Genomic DNA, 22,436 nt, shown 5'->3' with positions numbered 1-22,436 from the left:
GTGGCTATTAGCACTTAAATGGTGCAAAATTGGCATTTTTCGATTTTTTGTTTTTTATTGTTAAACTTCTTAAGTTGTTTATTTTATTATACTTTAGATGATCATTTAAGGTCAAATACCATACATTCGAGGAATTCAGAGCCACGTAATAACCATCAGTGCTTATGTCAACAAAAGTAAATATTGCAGTAATTTAACATTTACTATGTGAACATGACCATTGAGAAACAAGTAGCAATGATGTTATAAATGATAAATATTTGATTATTTAAATTAAACCAATTGTTTGAATAGTGAAACCGTATTGTATTTAGAACCATTAGAAGCTGTTACCAAGAGCAGATGACTCTCAGATAGACTAAAATTTGATTCTTTAACAACTTTAGTCTCTTTGTTAAGTTTTGCCAGATCTTAAGATCTTGCGAGTTTTAAGTTAGTTGAGCTTACTTGACGAGAAGTTAGCAACAATACTAGCTACTGTCTGGAGCCTTACAAACTTCAGCACGAGATTGAACATAGACTATCACTAAGGATTTTCTTAACTTCAATCAACCAAATTAAATTACAGCCCTTTAATACGTCCGAGCGACTAATTATTTCAGCGAGATCGTTAGTCAATCGAACCCAGTGAAGAACCAGGCCGGCGTAAAACTCGAGAACCAGGCTGTAATATATCGGTTCCGCTGAGATTCTTGAGCAGCCGCAACGTTTGGTCCGCCGACTCGGACATCAACAACAACACGAACAGCAACGAATCTTCGATTCAATTTGGTGGACCAGAACGAAATCTCTACGATGGCCAGCAAAAGTCCCACTAGACACTGGAAAACAGTTGATTGGAAGACGAGTGGTCAAGTCAAGACGTTAGAGAAAGAGCAAGCTGACCTACTCAAGTCCTTCTCCAGACACCTCAACGAGCTAGAAGGCTACCTGACACAAAACAAAACAATGACGGCCGAAGGTGCTTATCGATGTTTCTTCAAGACGTACGACAACTTGGAAGACAACCGACAACAGCAGAGGTTACTATTAAAACTAAAGTATTTTGAAAGCTTTGACAATGACACCAAGCGTATGTTAGAAGAAAAGTTTTGCCATGGGTAGTTGACAAAGTACCGGATCTCCGAGACATTGAAGAATGTCGCGCAGTAGTCGTCGACTATCGGAAAGATACATCGCAAGCGTACAAATTATTGGAAGAATCTGTTCCAATCGAGAACGAATTGTTGAAACTCGAAAAGAAATTGAAAGCAGAAAATTTAAGCGACTCCGAAAAACAGATACTGTGTAATCAGGCACAACGGTTATTAGAAAAGCTAGATGCAATTTTCGCAGAATTTCTTCAAATAATGAAGACAGAAGCTTGTCCCCAAGGGTTTGCGAATTTCAGTAATGCTAGAAGTTACTATCGAGACCTGATCAAGCAGTACAGGCTCAGCAAGGATTGTGGAAATCAAACATCGTTAGTGTCATCTACATCGGTTGGTGACAAAGACCCAAACAAGACTGTAATTGATACCGGAAATGGAGCACTAGAATATGCTGAGCAGAACGTCGAGGTCTCTTCCAGGCATTCTGCTACGCAAGGAAGCAGAAAACAACCAAGTACCGCCAACTCGCGATCATCGAGAAGGCGAAAGATAGATGAAATGGAGCTCGAAAACACAAATATAAGAAAGAAACAGAGCAACGACTGCGAGAGCGGCAGTTGGAGTTGGAGCAGGAGCGTGAGGAAATAGAACTTTGTCGTCAGCAAGAAGAATTGCCTTTACAGCAACTACAGCAGCAGCGAGAACAAGAGTTACAACAACAACAACGAGAACAAGAGTTACGTCTAAAAATACAACAACAAGAAGACGAACAGCGTCTTTGGCAGCGAGCCGTTGAAAACGAAAGAAAGAAAGCAGAGGAAGACGAAAAACAAAGACGTCTGAAACTTGAGCTGACCAAAGAAAGCTCAAGAGCATCTGGATCAGTGGCAGATGACATAGAAAGTGTTGGATCAAAACGAAATCACGAAAGAACAGCTGGATGGGCAGAATCAGTGGCTCAACAGTCTGTCCCTAGACGGCCACTATCTCCAAATGTTGTTATCGACCCTCCAACGAAAGTCACACGGGACAGAAATGACAAACGTTTCAGCACCTACCCGAAAACTACCCCGCTGCTCCAAACTCAACGCAACTTTTCTCAACGCAACTGACTGAACCGAGCATTCTCAAGAAACCAGAAATCAGTAAACCAATTAGAGTAACGGACCCACCAGCACCGCCGTTGACAAGGACGACGTTTCAGCAATAGGTAACGTCAGCAGTTCAAGATAGAAACAAAAGTCAGAGTCCCATTAACAACCCTCGAAACAGGTCTGCTGAGAGCAAAAACAGGAGCACATTGAATTACACCACTCCCCAAGTCATTTACCAACCAGTACCAAGCAGTGGTGCCAGTGGCTTGCCAAAACTAAAACTGACTGAGTTTTCGGAGACCCCCTGGAATGACCAGACTGGTCAGGTCAAGCCAATCAGCGATACGGAAAAGATGCAATACTTGAAGACCAGTCTCACGGTTCAAGCGAAAGCAGCAATATCGGGAATGGGATTCAGCTCTCAATCATACTATCATGCTTGTGATATACTCTGTGAGAAGTATGGCAGATCAGATGTCAACGTCAACGCTCAATTCTAGAAAATACATACTCATCCTACAATTCGACACGACGATTCCACGAGCATCGTCATATTTGCAAATGTGGTTACAAACGTGGTAAACACCTTGACTCAACTTGGATACACATCAGACCTAGAAGCCGAAGTAGGGCTAAGTTCAACAACGAGAAAACTTTCTCTGCAAATGAGAGAACAGTGGTTGCAGTACATGCAAGATCGTCAACTACTGAGAGGCAACCTGATTACTTTCAAAGAGTGGATTGCCTCCAAAGCTGTAATTCATGAGAACTTGTTAGCAAAGACAATCTTGTCGTTTGACAGAAATAAATTTGAAAGCCGTGATAAACCGAAGACGAGTACCTTTGCTTCAAACGCTGAAGAGTCAAGCAAAGCCAAGAATTTTTAATGTCCCCTCAAAGACGAACAACACCCCGTTTGGATTTATGAAAATTCAATTCGATGAAATTAAATGAACGACAAGAGCAAGTCCAAAAGTTCTGACTGTGTTTCAATTGTTTGAGACCAGGTCACATGTCCAAGGACTGCAAAAGCAGGACATGCAATGTACCAAGCTGTGGAAGGCGACACAACAGGCTTTTGCACAGCGACCTACCGAAGAAGGAAACTACAAAGAATATCTCAGATGCTACAACGGCAGTAGCAACTAACATCACCCAAGGAAGACTCCCAGTGGTGCGAATCAAGCTGACAACCAGAGACTTAAGCCTAAATGTGCTAGCAATGTGTGATTCAGGATCCTCAATTTCATTTGTAGACAAGTCAGTGGTGTCTAAACTTCAACTCCAAGGCCAAAAAGCGTCCTTATCAGTAGCAGGGATTCATGGCTCACAGTATGTGAAGTCTGAAATAGTGCCGATAGCTGTTTCAGCGCATGAGAAGTCTCGACCATTGACAACAGTACAATTCTATGTGCACGAGAAACTGAAGTTGGGAGACCAAATTATGGAGCTGCAAGATTTAAAAGATCGCTACCCATAACTGAGGAACTTGCCAAACCAGAGCTACAATCTAAACGATCTAGAAGTGAAGCTTGGACAAGACTGTCACGACATTAATCACCCTTTTGAATTCAAGAAGTCAGAAGACAAAGCTGCACCATGGGCAGTGAAGTCAAAGATTGGCTGGGCCTTAAGTGGACCGCTACCAGCGAAACAGGCAGCAACTCTTGCCACAACAGCAACATCAATTGCAGATGACAAACTAGCAAACCAGTTGAGTAAGTGGTAGGATATCGAGTCATACGCATCAAACTGCGATGTCACAGGTCATTCAAAAGACGAACAACGAGCAATCAAGACGTTGGAACAAACGACCTGATTCAACGGTGAAAGATACGAAGTTCGACTTCTGTTGCGAGATGAAGAAGTGAAGTTGCAGAAAAGATTTGCGTTTACAGCAACTACAGCAGCAGCGAGAACAAGGGTTACAACAACAAAAACGAGAACAAGAGTTACGTCTAAAAATACAACAACAAGAAGACCAACTGCGTCTTCGGCAGCGACCCCTTGAGAATGAAAGAAAGAAAGCAGGTGAAGACGAAAAACAAAGACGTCTGAAACTTGCGTTGACCAAAGGAAGCTCAAAAGCATCTGGATCAGTGGCAGATGACATAGAAAGTGTTGGATCAAAACGAAATCACGAAAGAACGGCTGGGTGGGCAGAATCCGTGGCCCAACAGTCTGTCCCTAGACGGCCACTATCTCCAAATGTTGTTATCGACCCTCCAACGAAAGTCACAAGGGACAGAAATGACAAACGTTTCAGCACCTACCCGAAAACTACCCCGCTGCTCCAAACTCAACGCAACTTTTCTCAACGCAACTGACTGAACCGAGCATTCTCAAGAAACCAGAAATCAGTAAACCAATTAGAGTAACGGACCCACCAGCACCGCCGTTGACAAGGACGACGTTTCAGCAATAGGTAACGTCAGCAGTTCAAGATAGAAACAAAAGTCAGAGTCCCATTAACAACCCTCGAAACAGGTCTGCTGAGAGCAAAAACAGGAGCACATTGAATTACACCACTCCCCAAGTCATTTACCAACCAGTACCAAGCAGTGGTGCCAGTGGCTTGCCAAAACTAAAACTGACTGAGTTTTCGGAGACCCCCTGGAATGACCAGACTGGTCAGGTCAAGCCAATCAGCGATACGGAAAAGATGCAATACTTGAAGACCAGTCTCACGGTTCAAGCGAAAGCAGCAATATCGGGAATGGGATTCAGCTCTCAATCATACTATCATGCTTGTGATATACTCTGTGAGAAGTATGGCAGATCAGATGTCAACGTCAACGCTCAATTCTAGAAAATACATACTCATCCTACAATTCGACACGACGATTCCACGAGCATCGTCATATTTGCAAATGTGGTTACAAACGTGGTAAACACCTTGACTCAACTTGGATACACATCAGACCTAGAAGCCGAAGTAGGGCTAAGTTCAACAACGAGAAAACTTTCTCTGCAAATGAGAGAACAGTGGTTGCAGTACATGCAAGATCGTCAACTACTGAGAGGCAACCTGATTACTTTCAAAGAGTGGATTGCCTCCAAAGCTGTAATTCATGAGAACTTGTTAGCAAAGACAATCTTGTCGTTTGACAGAAATAAATTTGAAAGCCGTGATAAACCGAAGACGAGTACCTTTGCTTCAAACGCTGAAGAGTCAAGCAAAGCCAAGAATTTTTAATGTCCCCTCAAAGACGAACAACACCCCGTTTGGATTTATGAAAATTCAATTCGATGAAATTAAATGAACGACAAGAGCAAGTCCAAAAGTTCTGACTGTGTTTCAATTGTTTGAGACCAGGTCACATGTCCAAGGACTGCAAAAGCAGGACATGCAATGTACCAAGCTGTGGAAGGCGACACAACAGGCTTTTGCACAGCGACCTACCGAAGAAGGAAACTACAAAGAATATCTCAGATGCTACAACGGCAGTAGCAACTAACATCACCCAAGGAAGACTCCCAGTGGTGCGAATCAAGCTGACAACCAGAGACTTAAGCCTAAATGTGCTAGCAATGTGTGATTCAGGATCCTCAATTTCATTTGTAGACAAGTCAGTGGTGTCTAAACTTCAACTCCAAGGCCAAAAAGCGTCCTTATCAGTAGCAGGGATTCATGGCTCACAGTATGTGAAGTCTGAAATAGTGCCGATAGCTGTTTCAGCGCATGAGAAGTCTCGACCATTGACAACAGTACAATTCTATGTGCACGAGAAACTGAAGTTGGGAGACCAAATTATGGAGCTGCAAGATTTAAAAGATCGCTACCCATAACTGAGGAACTTGCCAAACCAGAGCTACAATCTAAACGATCTAGAAGTGATGCTTGGACAAGACTGTCACGACATTAATCACCCTTTTGAATTCAAGAAGTCAGAAGACAAAGCTGCACCATGGGCAGTGAAGTCAAAGATTGGCTGGGCCTTAAGTGGACCGCTACCAGCGAAACAGGCAGCAACTCTTGCCACAACAGCAACATCAATTGCAGATGACAAACTAGCAAACCAGTTGAGTAAGTGGTAGGATATCGAGTCATACGCATCAAACTGCGATGTCACAGGTCATTCAAAAGACGAACAACGAGCAATCAAGACGTTGGAACAAACGACCTGATTCAACGGTGAAAGATACGAAGTTCGACTTCTGTTGCGAGATGAAGAAGTGAAGTTGCAGAAAAGATTTGCGTTTACAGCAACTACAGCAGCAGCGAGAACAAGGGTTACAACAACAAAAACGAGAACAAGAGTTACGTCTAAAAATACAACAACAAGAAGACCAACTGCGTCTTCGGCAGCGACCCCTTGAGAATGAAAGAAAGAAAGCAGGTGAAGACGAAAAACAAAGACGTCTGAAACTTGCGTTGACCAAAGGAAGCTCAAAAGCATCTGGATCAGTGGCAGATGACATAGAAAGTGTTGGATCAAAACGAAATCACGAAAGAACGGCTGGGTGGGCAGAATCCGTGGCCCAACAGTCTGTCCCTAGACGGCCACTATCTCCAAATGTTGTTATCGACCCTCCAACGAAAGTCACAAGGGACAGAAATGACAAACGTTTCAGCACCTACCCGAAAACTACCCCGCTGCTCCAAACTCAACGCAACTTTTCTCAACGCAACTGACTGAACCGAGCATTCTCAAGAAACCAGAAATCAGTAAACCAATTAGAGTAACGGACCCACCAGCACCGCCGTTGACAAGGACGACGTTTCAGCAATAGGTAACGTCAGCAGTTCAAGATAGAAACAAAAGTCAGAGTCCCATTAACAACCCTCGAAACAGGTCTGCTGAGAGCAAAAACAGGAGCACATTGAATTACACCACTCCCCAAGTCATTTACCAACCAGTACCAAGCAGTGGTGCCAGTGGCTTGCCAAAACTAAAACTGACTGAGTTTTCGGAGACCCCCTGGAATGACCAGACTGGTCAGGTCAAGCCAATCAGCGATACGGAAAAGATGCAATACTTGAAGACCAGTCTCACGGTTCAAGCGAAAGCAGCAATATCGGGAATGGGATTCAGCTCTCAATCATACTATCATGCTTGTGATATACTCTGTGAGAAGTATGGCAGATCAGATGTCAACGTCAACGCTCAATTCTAGAAAATACATACTCATCCTACAATTCGACACGACGATTCCACGAGCATCGTCATATTTGCAAATGTGGTTACAAACGTGGTAAACACCTTGACTCAACTTGGATACACATCAGACCTAGAAGCCGAAGTAGGGCTAAGTTCAACAACGAGAAAACTTTCTCTGCAAATGAGAGAACAGTGGTTGCAGTACATGCAAGATCGTCAACTACTGAGAGGCAACCTGATTACTTTCAAAGAGTGGATTGCCTCCAAAGCTGTAATTCATGAGAACTTGTTAGCAAAGACAATCTTGTCGTTTGACAGAAATAAATTTGAAAGCCGTGATAAACCGAAGACGAGTACCTTTGCTTCAAACGCTGAAGAGTCAAGCAAAGCCAAGAATTTTTAATGTCCCCTCAAAGACGAACAACACCCCGTTTGGATTTATGAAAATTCAATTCGATGAAATTAAATGAACGACAAGAGCAAGTCCAAAAGTTCTGACTGTGTTTCAATTGTTTGAGACCAGGTCACATGTCGAAGGACTGCAAAAGCAGGACAAGCAGTGTACCCAGCTGTGGAAGGCGACACAACAGGCTTCTGCACAGCGACCTACCGAAGAAGGAAACTACAAAGAATGTCTCAGATGCTACAACGGCAGTAGTGACTAACCTCGCCCAAGGAGGATTCCCAATGGTGAGAATCCAGCTGACAAACAGAGACTTAAGCCTAAATGTACTAGCAATGTGTAATTCAGGATCCTCAATCTCATTTGTGGACAAATCAGTGGTGTCAAAACTCCAACTCCAAGGCCGAAAAGCATCTCTATCAGTAGCAGGGATCCATGGATCACAGGATGTAAAGACTGAAATAGTGCCGATAGCTGTTTCAGCGCATGAGAAGTCTCGACCATTGACAACAGTACAATTCTATGTCCACGAGAAACTGAAGTTGGGAGACCAAAATGTGGAGCTGCAGGAGTTAAAAGATCGCAACCCATATCTGAGGAACTTGTCAAACCTTCATGGACAAGACTGTTACAACTTTCATCGCCCTTTTGAATTCAAGAAGTCAGAAGACAAAGCAGCACCATGGGCAGTGAAGTCAGAGATTGGCTGGGCCTTAAGTGGACCGCTACCAGCGAAGCAGGCAGCAACTCTTGCCACAACAGCAACATCAATTGCAGATGACAAACTAGCAAACCAGTTGAGTAAGTGGTAGGATATCGAGTCCTACGCATCAAACTGCGATGTCACAGGTCATTCAAAAGACGAACAACGAGCAATCAAGACGTTGGAACAAACGACCTGATTCAACAGTGAAAGATACGAAGTTCGACTTCTTTTGCGAGAGGAAGAAGTGAAGTTGCCGAACAACTTCTACTCTGCAATGGGGCAGCTCAAGTCCCTAGAACGACGCCTACAGAAAGACGAGATGCTACGAAAGCGCTATCAGGAAACCATTGACACGGAAGTCAACGCTGGATACTTTCGGAAAGTTGATCAAGCTGAACTGAATGAAACCAAAGACAAACTGCAATGGTATTTTCTACATCATCCCGTCATAAACCCGCACAAACCCGAAAAAGTCAGAAAAGCGTGCAACGCAGCGGCAAAGTACCAAGGTGTATTCCTAAACGACAAACTTCTATCTGGGCCAGACTTGCTGCAGAGTTTGATCGGAATCTTTTTTCGCTTCCGAGAACACCAAATAGCTTTATCAGCCGACATAGAAGCAATGTTTCTTCAAGTTGCTGTCCCAAACGACGACAACCGATGTTTGCGATTTCTCTGGAGAGAAGATTCAGCGCGGAGAATAGAAATCTATGAGTATACAAGCCACGTTTTTGGGGCAAAAAGCTCGCCGACTTGTGCAAATTACGCTTAGCACCAAGTGGCGAAAGATAACGCAGTCAACGACGAAAATCTCGTCAAAATGGTTAAGCGAAATTTCTACATGGACGACTTCCTTAAGTCAGTCGAAACACCTCAAGAAGCGATTGAAATCTTCCGGAAAATCAGAGGCATACTCAGCAAAGGTGGATTCGAATTGAGAAAATGGAACCTCAATCATCCTCAATACTTGGACTAAGCTGGAATGTGGACACAGACAGTCTCATTGTCTGTCATGGAACTGAGCAAGAAGTTCCGGTAAAAATAACTCAGTGAAATGTCCTCTACTCAAAAGCATTTGGGCAGCAATGAGAAAAGCATTGGGCAAAGAGTTGTTAGCATAACACTCAAAACGGTTCAGTGATTGGTGCTCTGAGTTGAGAGAAATAAGGACAATCGACTTTATTGTGAAAATGGATGTTCAAACCTCAAACTTCACATTTTCACAGACGCGTCAGAAGAAGCAATGTTCATCTTGGCATATCTGCAGGACGGAGCAAAGTTGAGACTCACCTATGTGATAGGGAAATGTCGTGTGGCACCCATCAGACATATGACAATACCGAAATTAGAACTCCAAGCCGCAGCTTACGGAATTGGTCTCAGAAAGCAGATACTCAATGTTCATGATGTCACAATTGAAAAAATCTATCATTGGACCAACTCATCAACAGTGCTACAGTGGCTACAAGCAGCCCACAAGAAACAACATGTGTTCGTTGCGAACGGAGCAGTGGAAATACTGGAAAGCTCATCGATGGATCAATGGAGACACTTCAAAGGTGTCGAAAACACTACCGACATAGGAACCCGAGGAATGTCCATCGAAGGCCTCAAGGAATCCGTATGGCTGAACGGGCCGACATGGCTACAGACAAATGAATATAACTGGCCAAAGCCATGGTGTCAAGAGAACCAACTCGAATCCGAGCAAGTTAACATTACTGCAGCAACAAAAACAAAACTAGACCAACTATTTGACTGGAGACAATACAGTACCTTCAACCGAATCAGAAATTTCATTGCCTACTGCATAAGGTTAAAAACGAAGCAGAGGGGTTCCCTCGAAGCGGATGAAATTCATCAAGCAGAGCAAATACTGTTTTGATTTGTTCAAACCGAAATCTTCCCGAATGTTTCAAAGTCGATAGCAAACAGCAAAGAAATCTTGAAAACATTGAACATCGCCAAATTGTCACCCTCCATAGAATAAGATGGAACATTTCGAGTGAAAGGTCGACTGAAGCATTCAAACCTCGCTTACAATGCCAAACACCCAATACTATTGACAGCAAAGCATCCAGTAGTACAACATCTGTTGGAGAGAGCTCATCGTGACAACTTTACCGAAGGCACAGAATACGTGAGAAACATGCTCCAACAAAAATACTTGATCATTGGACTACGAAATGCATTACGAAAAATCAAGTCAAGATGTATCAAATGCAGACACAGGAACGCCAACGCAATCCACCCACCGATGGCGGACCTGCCCCGAGAACGACTTGATGAACATGTGTTCCGATTCACCCATACCAGAGTCGACTACTACGGACCCTTTGAAGTCAAGTTCCTACGAAGTACCTTGAAGAGATGGTGCTGTCTCTTCACTTGCCTGACAAACAGAGCAGTACACATCGAAGTCGCACAGTCATTGGATACCGAGTCATGTCTAGCTGCAGTGACAAGATTCATCGCAAGACGTGGCTACCCAAAAACCATCATAAGCGACAACGGCACAAACTTCCTTGGAGTAGCCAAGGAACTGAAAGCATTCATGGACGAATGGGACAAAGCTAAGATTGAAAGCGACTTAGCTCAGAAAAAGATCGTTTGGAAATTCAACCCCCCTGGAGCGCCACAGTTTGGTGCAATCTAGGAAAGACTGGTTCAAAGTTGCAAGAATGTCCTGATGGCAATCTTGGACAACCGAAATCTCACTGACGAGGTACTCAGCACAACAATGTGTTTTGTGGAACGAACACTCAACGCAAGACCTCTGACAACAGTAACTGACGACCCTGAAGATTTGAGAGCGCTCACACCAAATCATTTCTTGCTAGGACAAGAGAACGCGAGTGCACCTTTCATGCCATCTAATGAACGCTACCACGACCTGAGAAAATCTTTCAAAACGGCTCAAGCATATGCCGACATGATCTGGAAAAGATGGACTCGTGAATATCTTCCACAATGGGACCAGAGATCAAAGTGGTCAAAAGAACATGTGCGAAAATTGAAAGAAGGCGAGTTAGTATGGCTAGTCGAATCATTAAGATCTTCACTGGCAACGACGAAGTTGAGAGATCAGCAAGAGTCAAAATGGCCCATGGAGAACTAAACCGGTCAATCGTGAAGTCAGCGCCAGTATTCTACGATGGTGTTTCCGAGATCGAAAACAGGGCCGGCGATGTTGGCGCCACTTCAAATCAGCTACAAAAGCAATCAGAAAGCAGGAAACAACTTTTGAAACCAAAATATGAAATTTGTCAAAAATCGAAAACGGTCAAAGCTGAAAACTTTTACGAGTTTGGACCGAAAATTTGTACACCTCCCGATTTTTGGAAAGCAAAACCTGACCAACCCGAGGTTATGGTCCACGGTAAGGGTTACCTCTAAGCTATCCATGGACCCGACGAACGTTATTGCATCAGACCCACAAGTGGGTCTATTAGCAGTTAAATGGTGCAAAATTGTTATTTTTCTATTTTTTGTTATTTATTGTTAAACTTCCTAAGTTGTTCATTTTATTCTACTTTAGATGACCATTAAAGGTCAAATACCATACATTCGAGGCAATCACAGCCACTTAATAACCATCAGTGCTTATGTCAACAAAAGTAAATATTGCAGTATTTGCATTTACCATGTAAACATTGACTTAAATCATTTTCTTGATTAAGCAATCAGAAACAACTAGCAATGATGTTATAAATGATAAATATTTGATTATTTACTTCAGCCTAATTGTTTGATTAGTGGAACCGTATTGTATTTAGAACCATTAGAAGCTGTCACCAAGAGCAGTTGGCTCTCAGATAGACTAAAATTTGATTCTTTAACAACTTTAGTCTTTTTGTTAAGTTTTGCCAGATCTTAAGATCTTGCGAGTTCTAAGTTAGTTGAGCTTACTTGACGAGAAGTTAGCAACATTACTAGCTACTGGCTGAAGCCTTAAAACTTCAGCACGAGATTGAACATAGACTATCACAAGGGATTTTCTTAACTTCAATCATCCAAATTAAAGTTACAGTCCTTTAATACGTCTGAGAGACTAATTATTTCTGCGAGATCGTTAGTCAATCGAACCCAGTGAAGAACCAGGCCGGCGTAAAACAGGATAACCAGGCTGTGATGTATCGGTTTCGCTGAGATTCTTGAGCAGCCGCAACAAATACTTTGTTGGAACAAACACTTTGTTGTCAATCCCGAAAGGAACTTTGTGATTAATCCGATGAGCGTCCTTTACGACAGACTTGTTGGAACAAATAATTTGTTGTCAATCCCGAAAGGAACTTTGTGATTAATCCGATAAGCGTCCTTTACGACAGACTTGTTGGAACAAATAATTTGTTGTCAATCCCGAAAGGAACTTTGTGATTAATCCGATGATCGTCTTTTACGACAGACTTGCACAAGTCCTTATGTTATGTTACTTTATTTATAAGAACCGGTTAGAGCAATGTGGCTAGCCCAATGACAGCCAAACTAACGGATATAAAAGTCATGTATTAAATTTTTATGTTTCAACCACCTTAAGAGGGGCATGGGTGTTAGATATTAAAAAAATACCGGATCTATGTGTTCCCATTCAACCATACCGGAGTCGACTAATTCGGACCCTTTGAAGTCAAGTTCCTACGAAGTACCTTGAAGAGATGGTGCTGCCTCTTCACTTGCCAGACAACCAGAGCAGTACACATCGAAGTCGCACAGTCATTGGATACCGAGTCATGTCTAGCTGCAGTGACAAGATTCATAGCAAGACGTGGCTACCCAAAAACCATCATAAGTGACAACGGCACAAACTTCGTTGGAGCAGCCAAGGAACTGAAAGCATTCATGGACGAATGAGACTAAGCTAAGATTGAAAGCGACTTAGCTCAGAAAAAGATCGTTTGGAAATTCAACCCACCTGGAGCGCCACACTTTGGTGGAATCTAGGAAAGACTGGTTCAAAGTTGCAAGAATGTCATTATTGCAATCTTGGACAACCGAAATCTCACTGACGAGGTACTCAGCACAACAATGTGTTTTGTGGAACAAACACTCAACGCAAGACCTCTGACAACAGTAACTGACGACCCTGAAGATTTGAGAGCGCTCACACCAAATCATTTCTTGCTAGGACAAGAGAACGCGAGTGCACCTTTCATGCCATCTAATGAACGCTACCACGACCTGAGAAAATCTTTCAAAACAGCTCAAGCATATGCCGACATGATCTGGAAAAGATGGACTCGTGAAAATCTTCCACAATGGGACCAGAGATCAAAGTGGTCAAAAGAACATGTGCGAAAATTGAAAGAAGGCGAGTTAGTATGGCTAGTCGAATCATTAAGATCTTCACTGGCAACGATGAAGTTGTGAGATCAGCAAGAGTCAAAATGGCACATGGAGAACTAAACCGGTCAATCGTGAAGTCAGCGCCAGTATTCTACGATGGTGTTTCCGAGATTGAAAACAGGGCCGGCGATGTTGGCGCCAATTCAAATCAGCTACAAAAGCAATCAGAAAGCAGGAAATAACTTTTGAAACCAAAAAAATTGAAATTTGTCAAAAATCGAAAACGGTCAAAGCTGAAAAATTTTACGAGTTTGGACCGAAAATTTGTACACCCCCCGATTTTTGGAAAGCAAAACCTGACCAACCCGAGGTTATGGTCCACGGTAAGGGTTACCTCTAAGCTATCCATGGACCCGACGAACGTTATTGCATCAGACCCCTAAGTGGGGCTAATAGCAGTTAAATGGTGCAAAATTTGAATTTTTCTATATTTTGTTATTTTTTGTTAAACTTCCTAAGTTGTTCATTTTATTCTACTTTAGATGACCATTAAAGGTCAAATACCATACATTCGAGGCAATCACAGCCACGTAATAACCATCAGTGCTTATGTCAACAAAAGTAAATATTGCAGTATTTGCATTTACCATGTAAACATTGACTTAAATCATTTTCTTGATTAAGCAATCAGAAACAACTAGCAATGATGTTATAAATGATAAATATTTGATTATTTACTTCAGCCTAATTGTCTGATTAGTGAAACCGTATTGTATTTAGAACCATTAGAAGCTGTCACCAAGAGCAGTTGGCTCTCAGATAGACTAAAATTTGATTCTTTAACAACTTTAGTCTTTTTGTTAAGTTTTGCCAGATCTTAAGATCTTGCGAGTTCTAAGTAAGTTGAGCTTACTTGACGAGAAGTTAGCAACATTACTAGCTACTGGCTGAAGCCTTACAACTTCAGCACGAGATTGAACATAGACTATCACAAAGAATTTTCTTAACTTCAATCATCCAAATTAAAGTTACAGTCCTTTAATACGTCCGAGAGACTAATTATTTCTGCGAGATCGTTAGTCAATCGAACCCAGTGAAGAACCAGACCGGCGTAAAACTCGAGAACCAGGCTGTGATATATCGGTTTCGCTGAGATTCTTGAGCAGCCGCAACAAATACTTTGTTGGAACAAATACTTTGTTGTCAATCCCGAAAGGAACTTTGTGATTAATCCGATGAGCGTCCTTTACGACAGACTTGTTGGAACAAATAATTTGTTGTCAATCCCGAAAGGAACTTTGTGATTAATCCGATGAGCGTCCTTTACGACAGACTTGTTGGATCAAATAATTTGTTGTCAATCCCGAAAGGAACTTTGTGATTAATCCGATGATCGTCTTTTACGACAGACTTGCACAAGTCCTTATGTTATGTTACTTTATTTATAAGAACCGGTTAGAGCAATGTGGCTAGCCCAATGACAGCCAAACTAACGGATATAAAAGTCATGTATTCAATTTTTATGTTTCAACCACATTAAGAGGGGCATGGGTGTTAGATATTAAAAAAATACCTGATCTATTCTGTCCCCCCCCCCCCACCCCCAGCGTAGTGGGAATATATTTTGGATCTATTCTGTTTCGCCCGCCCAGTGTTTTTTATGACCCCCCAGTTACAATTTATATGTTGTTATATACCAAGTTACTATGTAAGAAAATAGCACGTGCGCCTGGCGTCATAAAAAGTTTATGCTCACTAAGCTGAGGAGGCCGAAACAGAATAGATCCATATATTTTTATGGCCCCCCAGGATTATTTTTAGATTGTAACGTGCTATATAATAACACATAAACGGAGGGTCATAACAAAACACTGGGGGGGGGGCAGAATAGATCCGAAATACCAAAATACCTGCAGTCCCATGGTCGTCCATTTTCCGCAGTTTTTTCCTGGTAGTTATCTGGACAGCTATGCATATGATGAGGAATATGATAAATGCGGATCCGAAAACTATCAACCAAATCGGGATCATCTGCTCAACTTTGCACTCTTTAATGCCAACACCTCCGATGGCAATGCAAGCTAAAGGGACTAGTATGAACACAATCATGAATACTGTGATCATTGTTGACGTCACACACCAGTTCACACACCTAGCCGCTGCTGCCTGTTCAACATGTTCCCTTATTTAAAATCTTATTTGTAGTTGACCACCCAGGCTGAGGTGCCAGATCAAAATCAAGTATATCCAAACCGTTCCAGATGGAAACTGCCCTATGTTCAGACCTTCATGTGTTCTCACGACGTTCGTGCCTTCGCGGCTTTCTTGTAGAAAATCAGGATTGTTTCCGTACGTGCCCCTCCCGTACGTTATGCATTTCCAGTTACAGAGCACGTGACACTACATAGTAAATTATTATGTAAAATATGGTCTGGGAGTGCTCTGTAATTGGGGGTGCATAACGTTCGCGGGGAATCAAAAATACGGAAAAGATCAGAAATTCATTATATAATACAGCGCGTTCCACATGCGTTGAGTGCTTTTTCCTATTATAGCCCTCCCTCGACCTCGAAAATATAGCCCCATTATGGTATCTGTATATCATAATGGGAGGGCGGGGGTATATGAAACAATACAATTAAGCGTGATTAAGCGTGTGTGTGCGTTTGGGATTACCAATAAAATGTAGCCGCTAAACTTCAGGGGTGGGGTCTTACCAAAATGTCAGCGTGGGGGGGGGTAATGTTTGCCCACTAAGACAGGGGGTGGCACAGAGTAGATGTTAAAAGGGAACATTTTGCTTCCTTTTTGTTTCCTTTTTTGAGGTCCTCTTTACTATATTTGGGCAAACCTCTTCCACTTCCCCGATCGTACTCGGGGGCTTTCTTTTCAACCGCAGATTTGGAGTAACCAGGAGCCGGCTCCTGCTCTGGCCCATTTCCAACATCAGTATTAAGGTCTGTATAGTTGGATCTTTTCCACTTGTGTCCCCTCCCCAGTTACAATTTCATGTGTAAGATCTTAGTGGGGTGCATATTATTTGCAAGTTTCACCAGAACGTGATAAAATTTATTTTGCATAAATTATTTCGTGCAAGAGAAAAATATATATACTTTAGTTTGAGTAGCCCTTGTAGCTATTTTGTTGGGTTTTTCCTATAGCCCCCCTCAGCTTGCAGGTCATATAACCTAACCTATACCACCCCCCGCCCCCCCCCCCCCATCACAGTATTTATACCATAATAGGGGCTATATTTTCGTGGGGGGGGGGGTATAATGGGGGGGGGGGGTACATTTTGTTAAATGTACCTGTAAATGCTGCCGTTGTTAAATATATTTACTTTCAATGCTTCATCGTTTTTTCATTGGGCCTATTTGTTCTTCCCTAAACCCGAAATTGAGTCTTTGACTCCTAATAAATAATGATTTAAAATTTAATGTGTATCTGAGGGCCGCGGATAACAGCGGATTACGATTAACAATTTGAGGGTGGGGAAGGAGAGTTAGGGGGAAACGGAAAAGGTCCCTATAGTTTCTTGCACAGATTGTCTTCTGCTCTCCGATTTTCGATGCCCATGTTTCACTTTTTTGGAATCGTCTGCAGGGGTCTCGATCACCTCAATCGCGGGGTTTGATGATTTCTGGGTGGTGGCAGCCAGAGTTTTATGCCCACCAGATCTATGACGCGAACCTTTTGCCGATTTTGTTGCTCCGTAATTCGGGACATCCGCTTGACTTGATGAGGGATCCTTTTCATTTTTAGGGAGACTATTTTCTTTGTTTTTACTCTCAAGATTAGAGCTGTCGCTCATCTTGAGGTCAAATCCAAAAGTCACACGTGCAAATACGATTCTTTAGTTTGACGTGCTGTACATAACTGCAATCTTAGTTAGAGACCCTGGAGTATAATTTCATCGGTTATTAAAACTTTGAGGCAAAGAGCTTAGTTTGAAAGGTTGAAGTTTGAAAGGTTGAAAGGTTGAAAGGCTTAAAGCAGTAAAAATCTATTTTATGCTCTAAACTTAGTGTCCTTATTTAGGACAATAATGTCATCAACATTGATGCCCAGTGGATTATTTGCCATATGTGCACTATTTACCATCTGTGCCCGATACTGATTCGACATGGTTTTAGAAAAGTCATGCAAGTATTCAGCCATAACAACATCAGAAATCGTGAAGAACAGTCAATTTAACAAAAACTAGAAACTGGAAACTGATTAATTTATACTAAACCAATGTAATCCTTTATTAATTCAATAATCAAAAAAATCTCACAAAGTTCCTAAGGCGGCCAACGTAACATTCTGGCGCCCAACGAAAGAATGGACAGCTAAAATTTCCTTCTCCAGAATTTTTTTTTCTCGTGATCAGGGTAGAGAAGGAAATTTTAGACAAAGACCCATCTCAACCAACCCAACTCGAGGCAACCCATCATCGCCCAACCCAACACAGAGTTTATATCTGGGACTCCCTTGATTACCTTATTCTTATTTCCTCTGACTCTGGTGATTCGCCAGTAACTTCCCAAGCGTTGTTTTTTTCTCGCACCTAGAGAATTTTTTCCGGACGTGTTAACAATTTGCAATAAATTTCAGCCATTTGTTTTATTGCTGCGATACCGCCATTAAAATTTTATTTCGCTATTGGCAAAACCAACGTTTCCTACCGTGTGTTTTGGCATAAACCTCGGTTTGTGTCCAGATTTTAATGTGGTTATTTGGTAAATTTTGAGTTTATCAATCTGGTATTGGTATTTGATGGTATCCGGTAAGGTTCGGTAGGCTTGGTAAGGTTCGGTAAGTATTGGTAAGGTTCGGTAAGGCTTGGTAAAGTTCGGTAGATATTGGTAAGGTTCGGTAAGGCTTGGTAAGGTTCGGTAAGGCTTCGTAAGGTTCGGTAAGGCATGGTAAGGTTCGGTAAGGCTTGGTAAGGTTTGATCAGACTCGGTAAAGATTGGTAAGGTTCGGTAAGGCTTGGTAAGGTTCGGTAAGGCTTGGTAAGGTTCGGTAAGGCTTGGTAAGGTTCGGTAAGGTTTGGTAAGGTTCGGTAGTTTTTGTAAAAAACCGTATCAAAGTTTTGGCAGGGTTTAGTACACTTTGGTAGGTAATTGTTAACCGGTAGTTAAATAAACAGGTTTTGGCCTTGAGATTTGGTTAACAATGCTCCTAAAAGTGGCTAAATTAAATTCAAAGCTCTAGACCCACTCAAGAAAACAGAGTTAATGGTTCTTACTCGAACCGTAAAATCAACAAGAGTTAAACATCAGGTAAATTCTACGAGTTCACAAACACCAGTTATGGGTGAAAACGAAGAATCCTCTGTTGATCCTCATTTGAAACACATTAAAAACCAAAAGCTAATGTTTGAAAGCGAAATTGAATCCTGCATCGAATTTGTTGTTTCAGGAATCGATTCCGGGGAGGACACGGAAACTCTAGAAGAAACATTGAGCGAAATTAAAGAGCTGCAAGAGAAACTCGACAACTCCGTTCAAGAGCTTTTGGACATCTCACCATCAGAAGACGCAGATACGCTCTGTTTTCAACTTAGCAAACTAAAATTCAAGATTCGAAAAACAACCGCTGCCCTCCGCAAACACAAAAAAGAAACTCAAAGCGCAGAAGTAAGCAATGTTTCATCAGGAAACTTAAGGGTAACATTTGATAGTAGCAGCAGTAACCCAACCATTCTTAACACTAACAGGACCTCTACAAATTTCTCAGCATCCGCTGGGAACGAAGTGTCAGGTCAACTTTTTTCGTCGGACTCTTCAGCGCCCGCTAGCTCAGTTCAATCCAATTCCATTTCGCCGCCGGCTAATATGGAATCCAATATTGGTTTCTCAACGGCTACTTCATCTGGAAATCCTGTTCACAGTGCCTTGTCTGCGGAACCGTTTCTTGCTAATTCAAACAGTAGTTCAGTCAACCAGGACACATCATTTCATGTTTCGAACAGCAATTCATCATGGAGATTCCTTTCCAGTCAACAATTCTCAGATCCGCCGGCGTCCGCTACACTTGGCTCTGCTTCATATCAGAACCCCATCTCCATGTCCACTTGTTTCCAGAAATCTGTACCCAAGTTGCAGGCAATAAAATTTGATGGCAACCCACTCGACTGGATGAAGTGGTTCAGCATTTTTCAAGCCACAATAGATCGATCGCCTATGTCATTATCAGAAAAGATGATACATCTTCAATCGCTATTAACTGGAAAGGCAAAGCATTTAATAGATGGATACGGCTGCAACGGTAATCTGTATGTCCCAGCGTTGAATCGTCTTGAGGAACACTTCGGAAACCCAAACCGGATAGTAAATGCCTTTCTTGATAAATTCTCGCAGTTCAAACCACCTAATCTGACTGTCCCTGAAAGTTATACCCAATTTTCAGCCTTTCTCTTGACCCTAGTGGATACATTTCAACAACTTGGATTCAATCACGACATCCATTCTACTACAAATCTCAATCAGGCATTAAATAAACTTTCGACACCAGTCCGCCTGGACTGGAACAAGTATGCCCTCGAAAAGTTTTCACTCCAGCCGTCTCTTAAAGACCTTTCTGATTGGTTATCAATCTACGCAAAGGCTTGTAGAGATTTGCCAGCGCCAATTTCCGTAACACGACCCAGCCATGGAAGATCAAACTTTGCCCATAAACCATGGATTCAGAAAACTCAAAGTCCCTTGCCCTCATCTACGAGAACGACAAGCAATGGTCAACAAGGTGGCTCCTTTTCAGACGGTAACAAACAAGGCCCCTCCAGAACTGTTGTTTGCCCCAGTAATGAGACCTGTCAATATCTCTACAAATGTTCTCATTTCCAAACCCTCACTCCTTTCGATCGATGTCAAAAACTTAAAACTTTGCTTCAACTGCTTTGGCAGTCATCATGTTCAACATTGCAATTCAAAAAATGTTTGTCGAACTGGCAACTGTGGCCGAAAGCATCATACTCTGCTCCATGAGAGCTTTGGAGACAATAATCAGAGAGTGAAGCCGGCATCGGCCGTTAAATCCGTTCAATTACATGGAACAGGACAAGTAGTCCTTGTTCCGGTTGAACTTTCCAATGGTGTAAAAACTCTTGATACTTATGCGTGTCTAGACAACGGAATTTGTCAAAGCTTGCTGCTTACATCTGCAGCATCAGAATTGGAGATTGTCATGCACACAGTCGCTAAAATGCCTATCATTGGCTACCATACAACTAGAGAAATAGACTGTTCTCAAGTTTCTGTCCAAATCAAGCCATACAGATCTCAGAATAGCTCAGTAGTTTCAATCGATGTGCTAGCAGTACCAGATCTCAATATGACACCAGTTAAAACCAGTGAGCTGAACAAACTGTGTAGTAAGTTTGATCACCTTAAACACATCACGTTTCCTAATGTCAAACAAAATCAAGTGTGTATAATCATTGGAATTGATAAACTTGAACTAATCCACTACAATGAGATAAAAAGGCCCGAAAAACACACCTTGGGCTGTCAAGACACCATTAGGCTGGAGTTGTGCCGGAAAGACCAACATAATTGCAGATGAGCAAAATCCAGTTCTCAAAACTCAAATTTGTTCCCTTGGCCAATTCGACAACGAACTTTTCACTAAAGTTCAGGATTGGATGATGATCGAAATTTATGGCATTGCGTCCAAGAAAAAAGCACTGTCCAAGAACGATGGAAAGGCTTTGGAAATTTTACAATCCACAACCAGATTCAAGGATGGTCATTATCAAGTTGGTCTCTTGTGGAAAGAGAACGCAAAATTGCCGAATAACAGATGGCTTGCTGAGAAACAGTTGAAGCAGCTAAAAGCAAAGCTTTCCACAAAGACAGTATTAGGAGAAAAATATGAAGAGACTTTGCAAAAGGACTTGCAAAACGGATATGTTGTAAAAATTGATCCTTGTACCGACAACACAAAGTCAGTTTCTTATCTACCTCATCATCCGGTCTCAAACGAAAATAAGCCCGGAAAAATTCGACGGGTGACTAACGCATCCAGCATCTTTCAAGGCCAATCTCTCAACTCAAATCTGTTGAAAGGCCCGGACTTGCTCAGCAATCTTGTTGGGATTATTTTGCGTTTCAGAGAAAGTCATATCGCAATATCCGCTGACATTGAGCAAATGTTTATGCAAGTCAAAGTTGCTCCTTCAAACCGTTCATATCTTCGTTTCTTTTGGGATCACAACGGCAAAATAGAAGAATATGAATACACTAGCCACATATTTGGTGCAACGTCATCACCTTGCATTGCATCGTACGCTCGACGTCGCTCTGCAATAGATAATCAGAAACATTTTTCTGAGGTTTCCCATATTGTTGAACGCAAAATCTACATGGACGATTTGTATATTTCCACTGACGACGTTGAAAAAGCTGTAAACATAATGAGCAGCACCAAGGCTTGCCTGTCTCTTAGGGGTTTTAACCTCACCAAGTGGAATTCTAATTCGGCTGCGTTTTTGCAACAAGTCAGTAGGGATCAACTTTTAAACACAAACGAAGCTTCACCTCAAATTCAAAAGGTCCTCGGATTACCGTGGAATGCAAAACCAGACACTCATGTAATCGAGAAGAAACTTTTCAAGAAGTTTCCCTTGGATAACACTATTGTAAACCAAAGAAAACTTCTGCGGTTTGTCGCATCCATTTTTGACCCCCTAGGTTTTATAGCACCGCTCACCATCCGAGTTCGTAAAAGTCTACAGGCCGCCTGGAATCATGGACCAAAAATGGGACAAAC

At 42.1% G+C, this 22,436-nt stretch overlaps 2 protein-coding genes across 2 annotated transcripts in view; one reads left to right on the top strand and one right to left on the bottom strand.

The window, feature by feature from the left end:
- The window catches only part of LOC142345307 (uncharacterized), a 35,198-nt gene extending 19,354 nt beyond the window's left edge, over nt 1-15,844 (bottom strand). The window contains exon 1 of the mRNA XM_075397302.1: nt 15,590-15,844. Within this exon, the coding sequence (XP_075253417.1) occupies nt 15,590-15,803 (214 nt within the window). The 5' untranslated portion in view covers nt 15,804-15,844. The remainder of the gene's footprint in view (nt 1-15,589) is intronic.
- Nucleotides 15,845-17,828: 1,984 nt separating this feature from the next.
- LOC142345300 (uncharacterized) overlaps nt 17,829-22,436 on the top strand; it is a 48,576-nt gene continuing 43,968 nt past the window's right edge. Inside the window, exon 1 of the mRNA XM_075397289.1 lies at nt 17,829-17,917. The gene's annotated coding sequence lies outside the window, so the exon portion shown is untranslated. The remainder of the gene's footprint in view (nt 17,918-22,436) is intronic.

The sequence above is a fragment of the Convolutriloba macropyga genome, chromosome 1 (genome assembly GCF_964194025.1).
Source record: "Convolutriloba macropyga chromosome 1, txConMacr16.3, whole genome shotgun sequence".
NCBI lineage: Eukaryota > Metazoa > Xenacoelomorpha > Acoela > Convolutidae > Convolutriloba > Convolutriloba macropyga.
The sequence above is the reverse complement of the archived record's forward strand: the minus strand, read 5'-3'. Positions and strand labels throughout refer to the sequence as shown.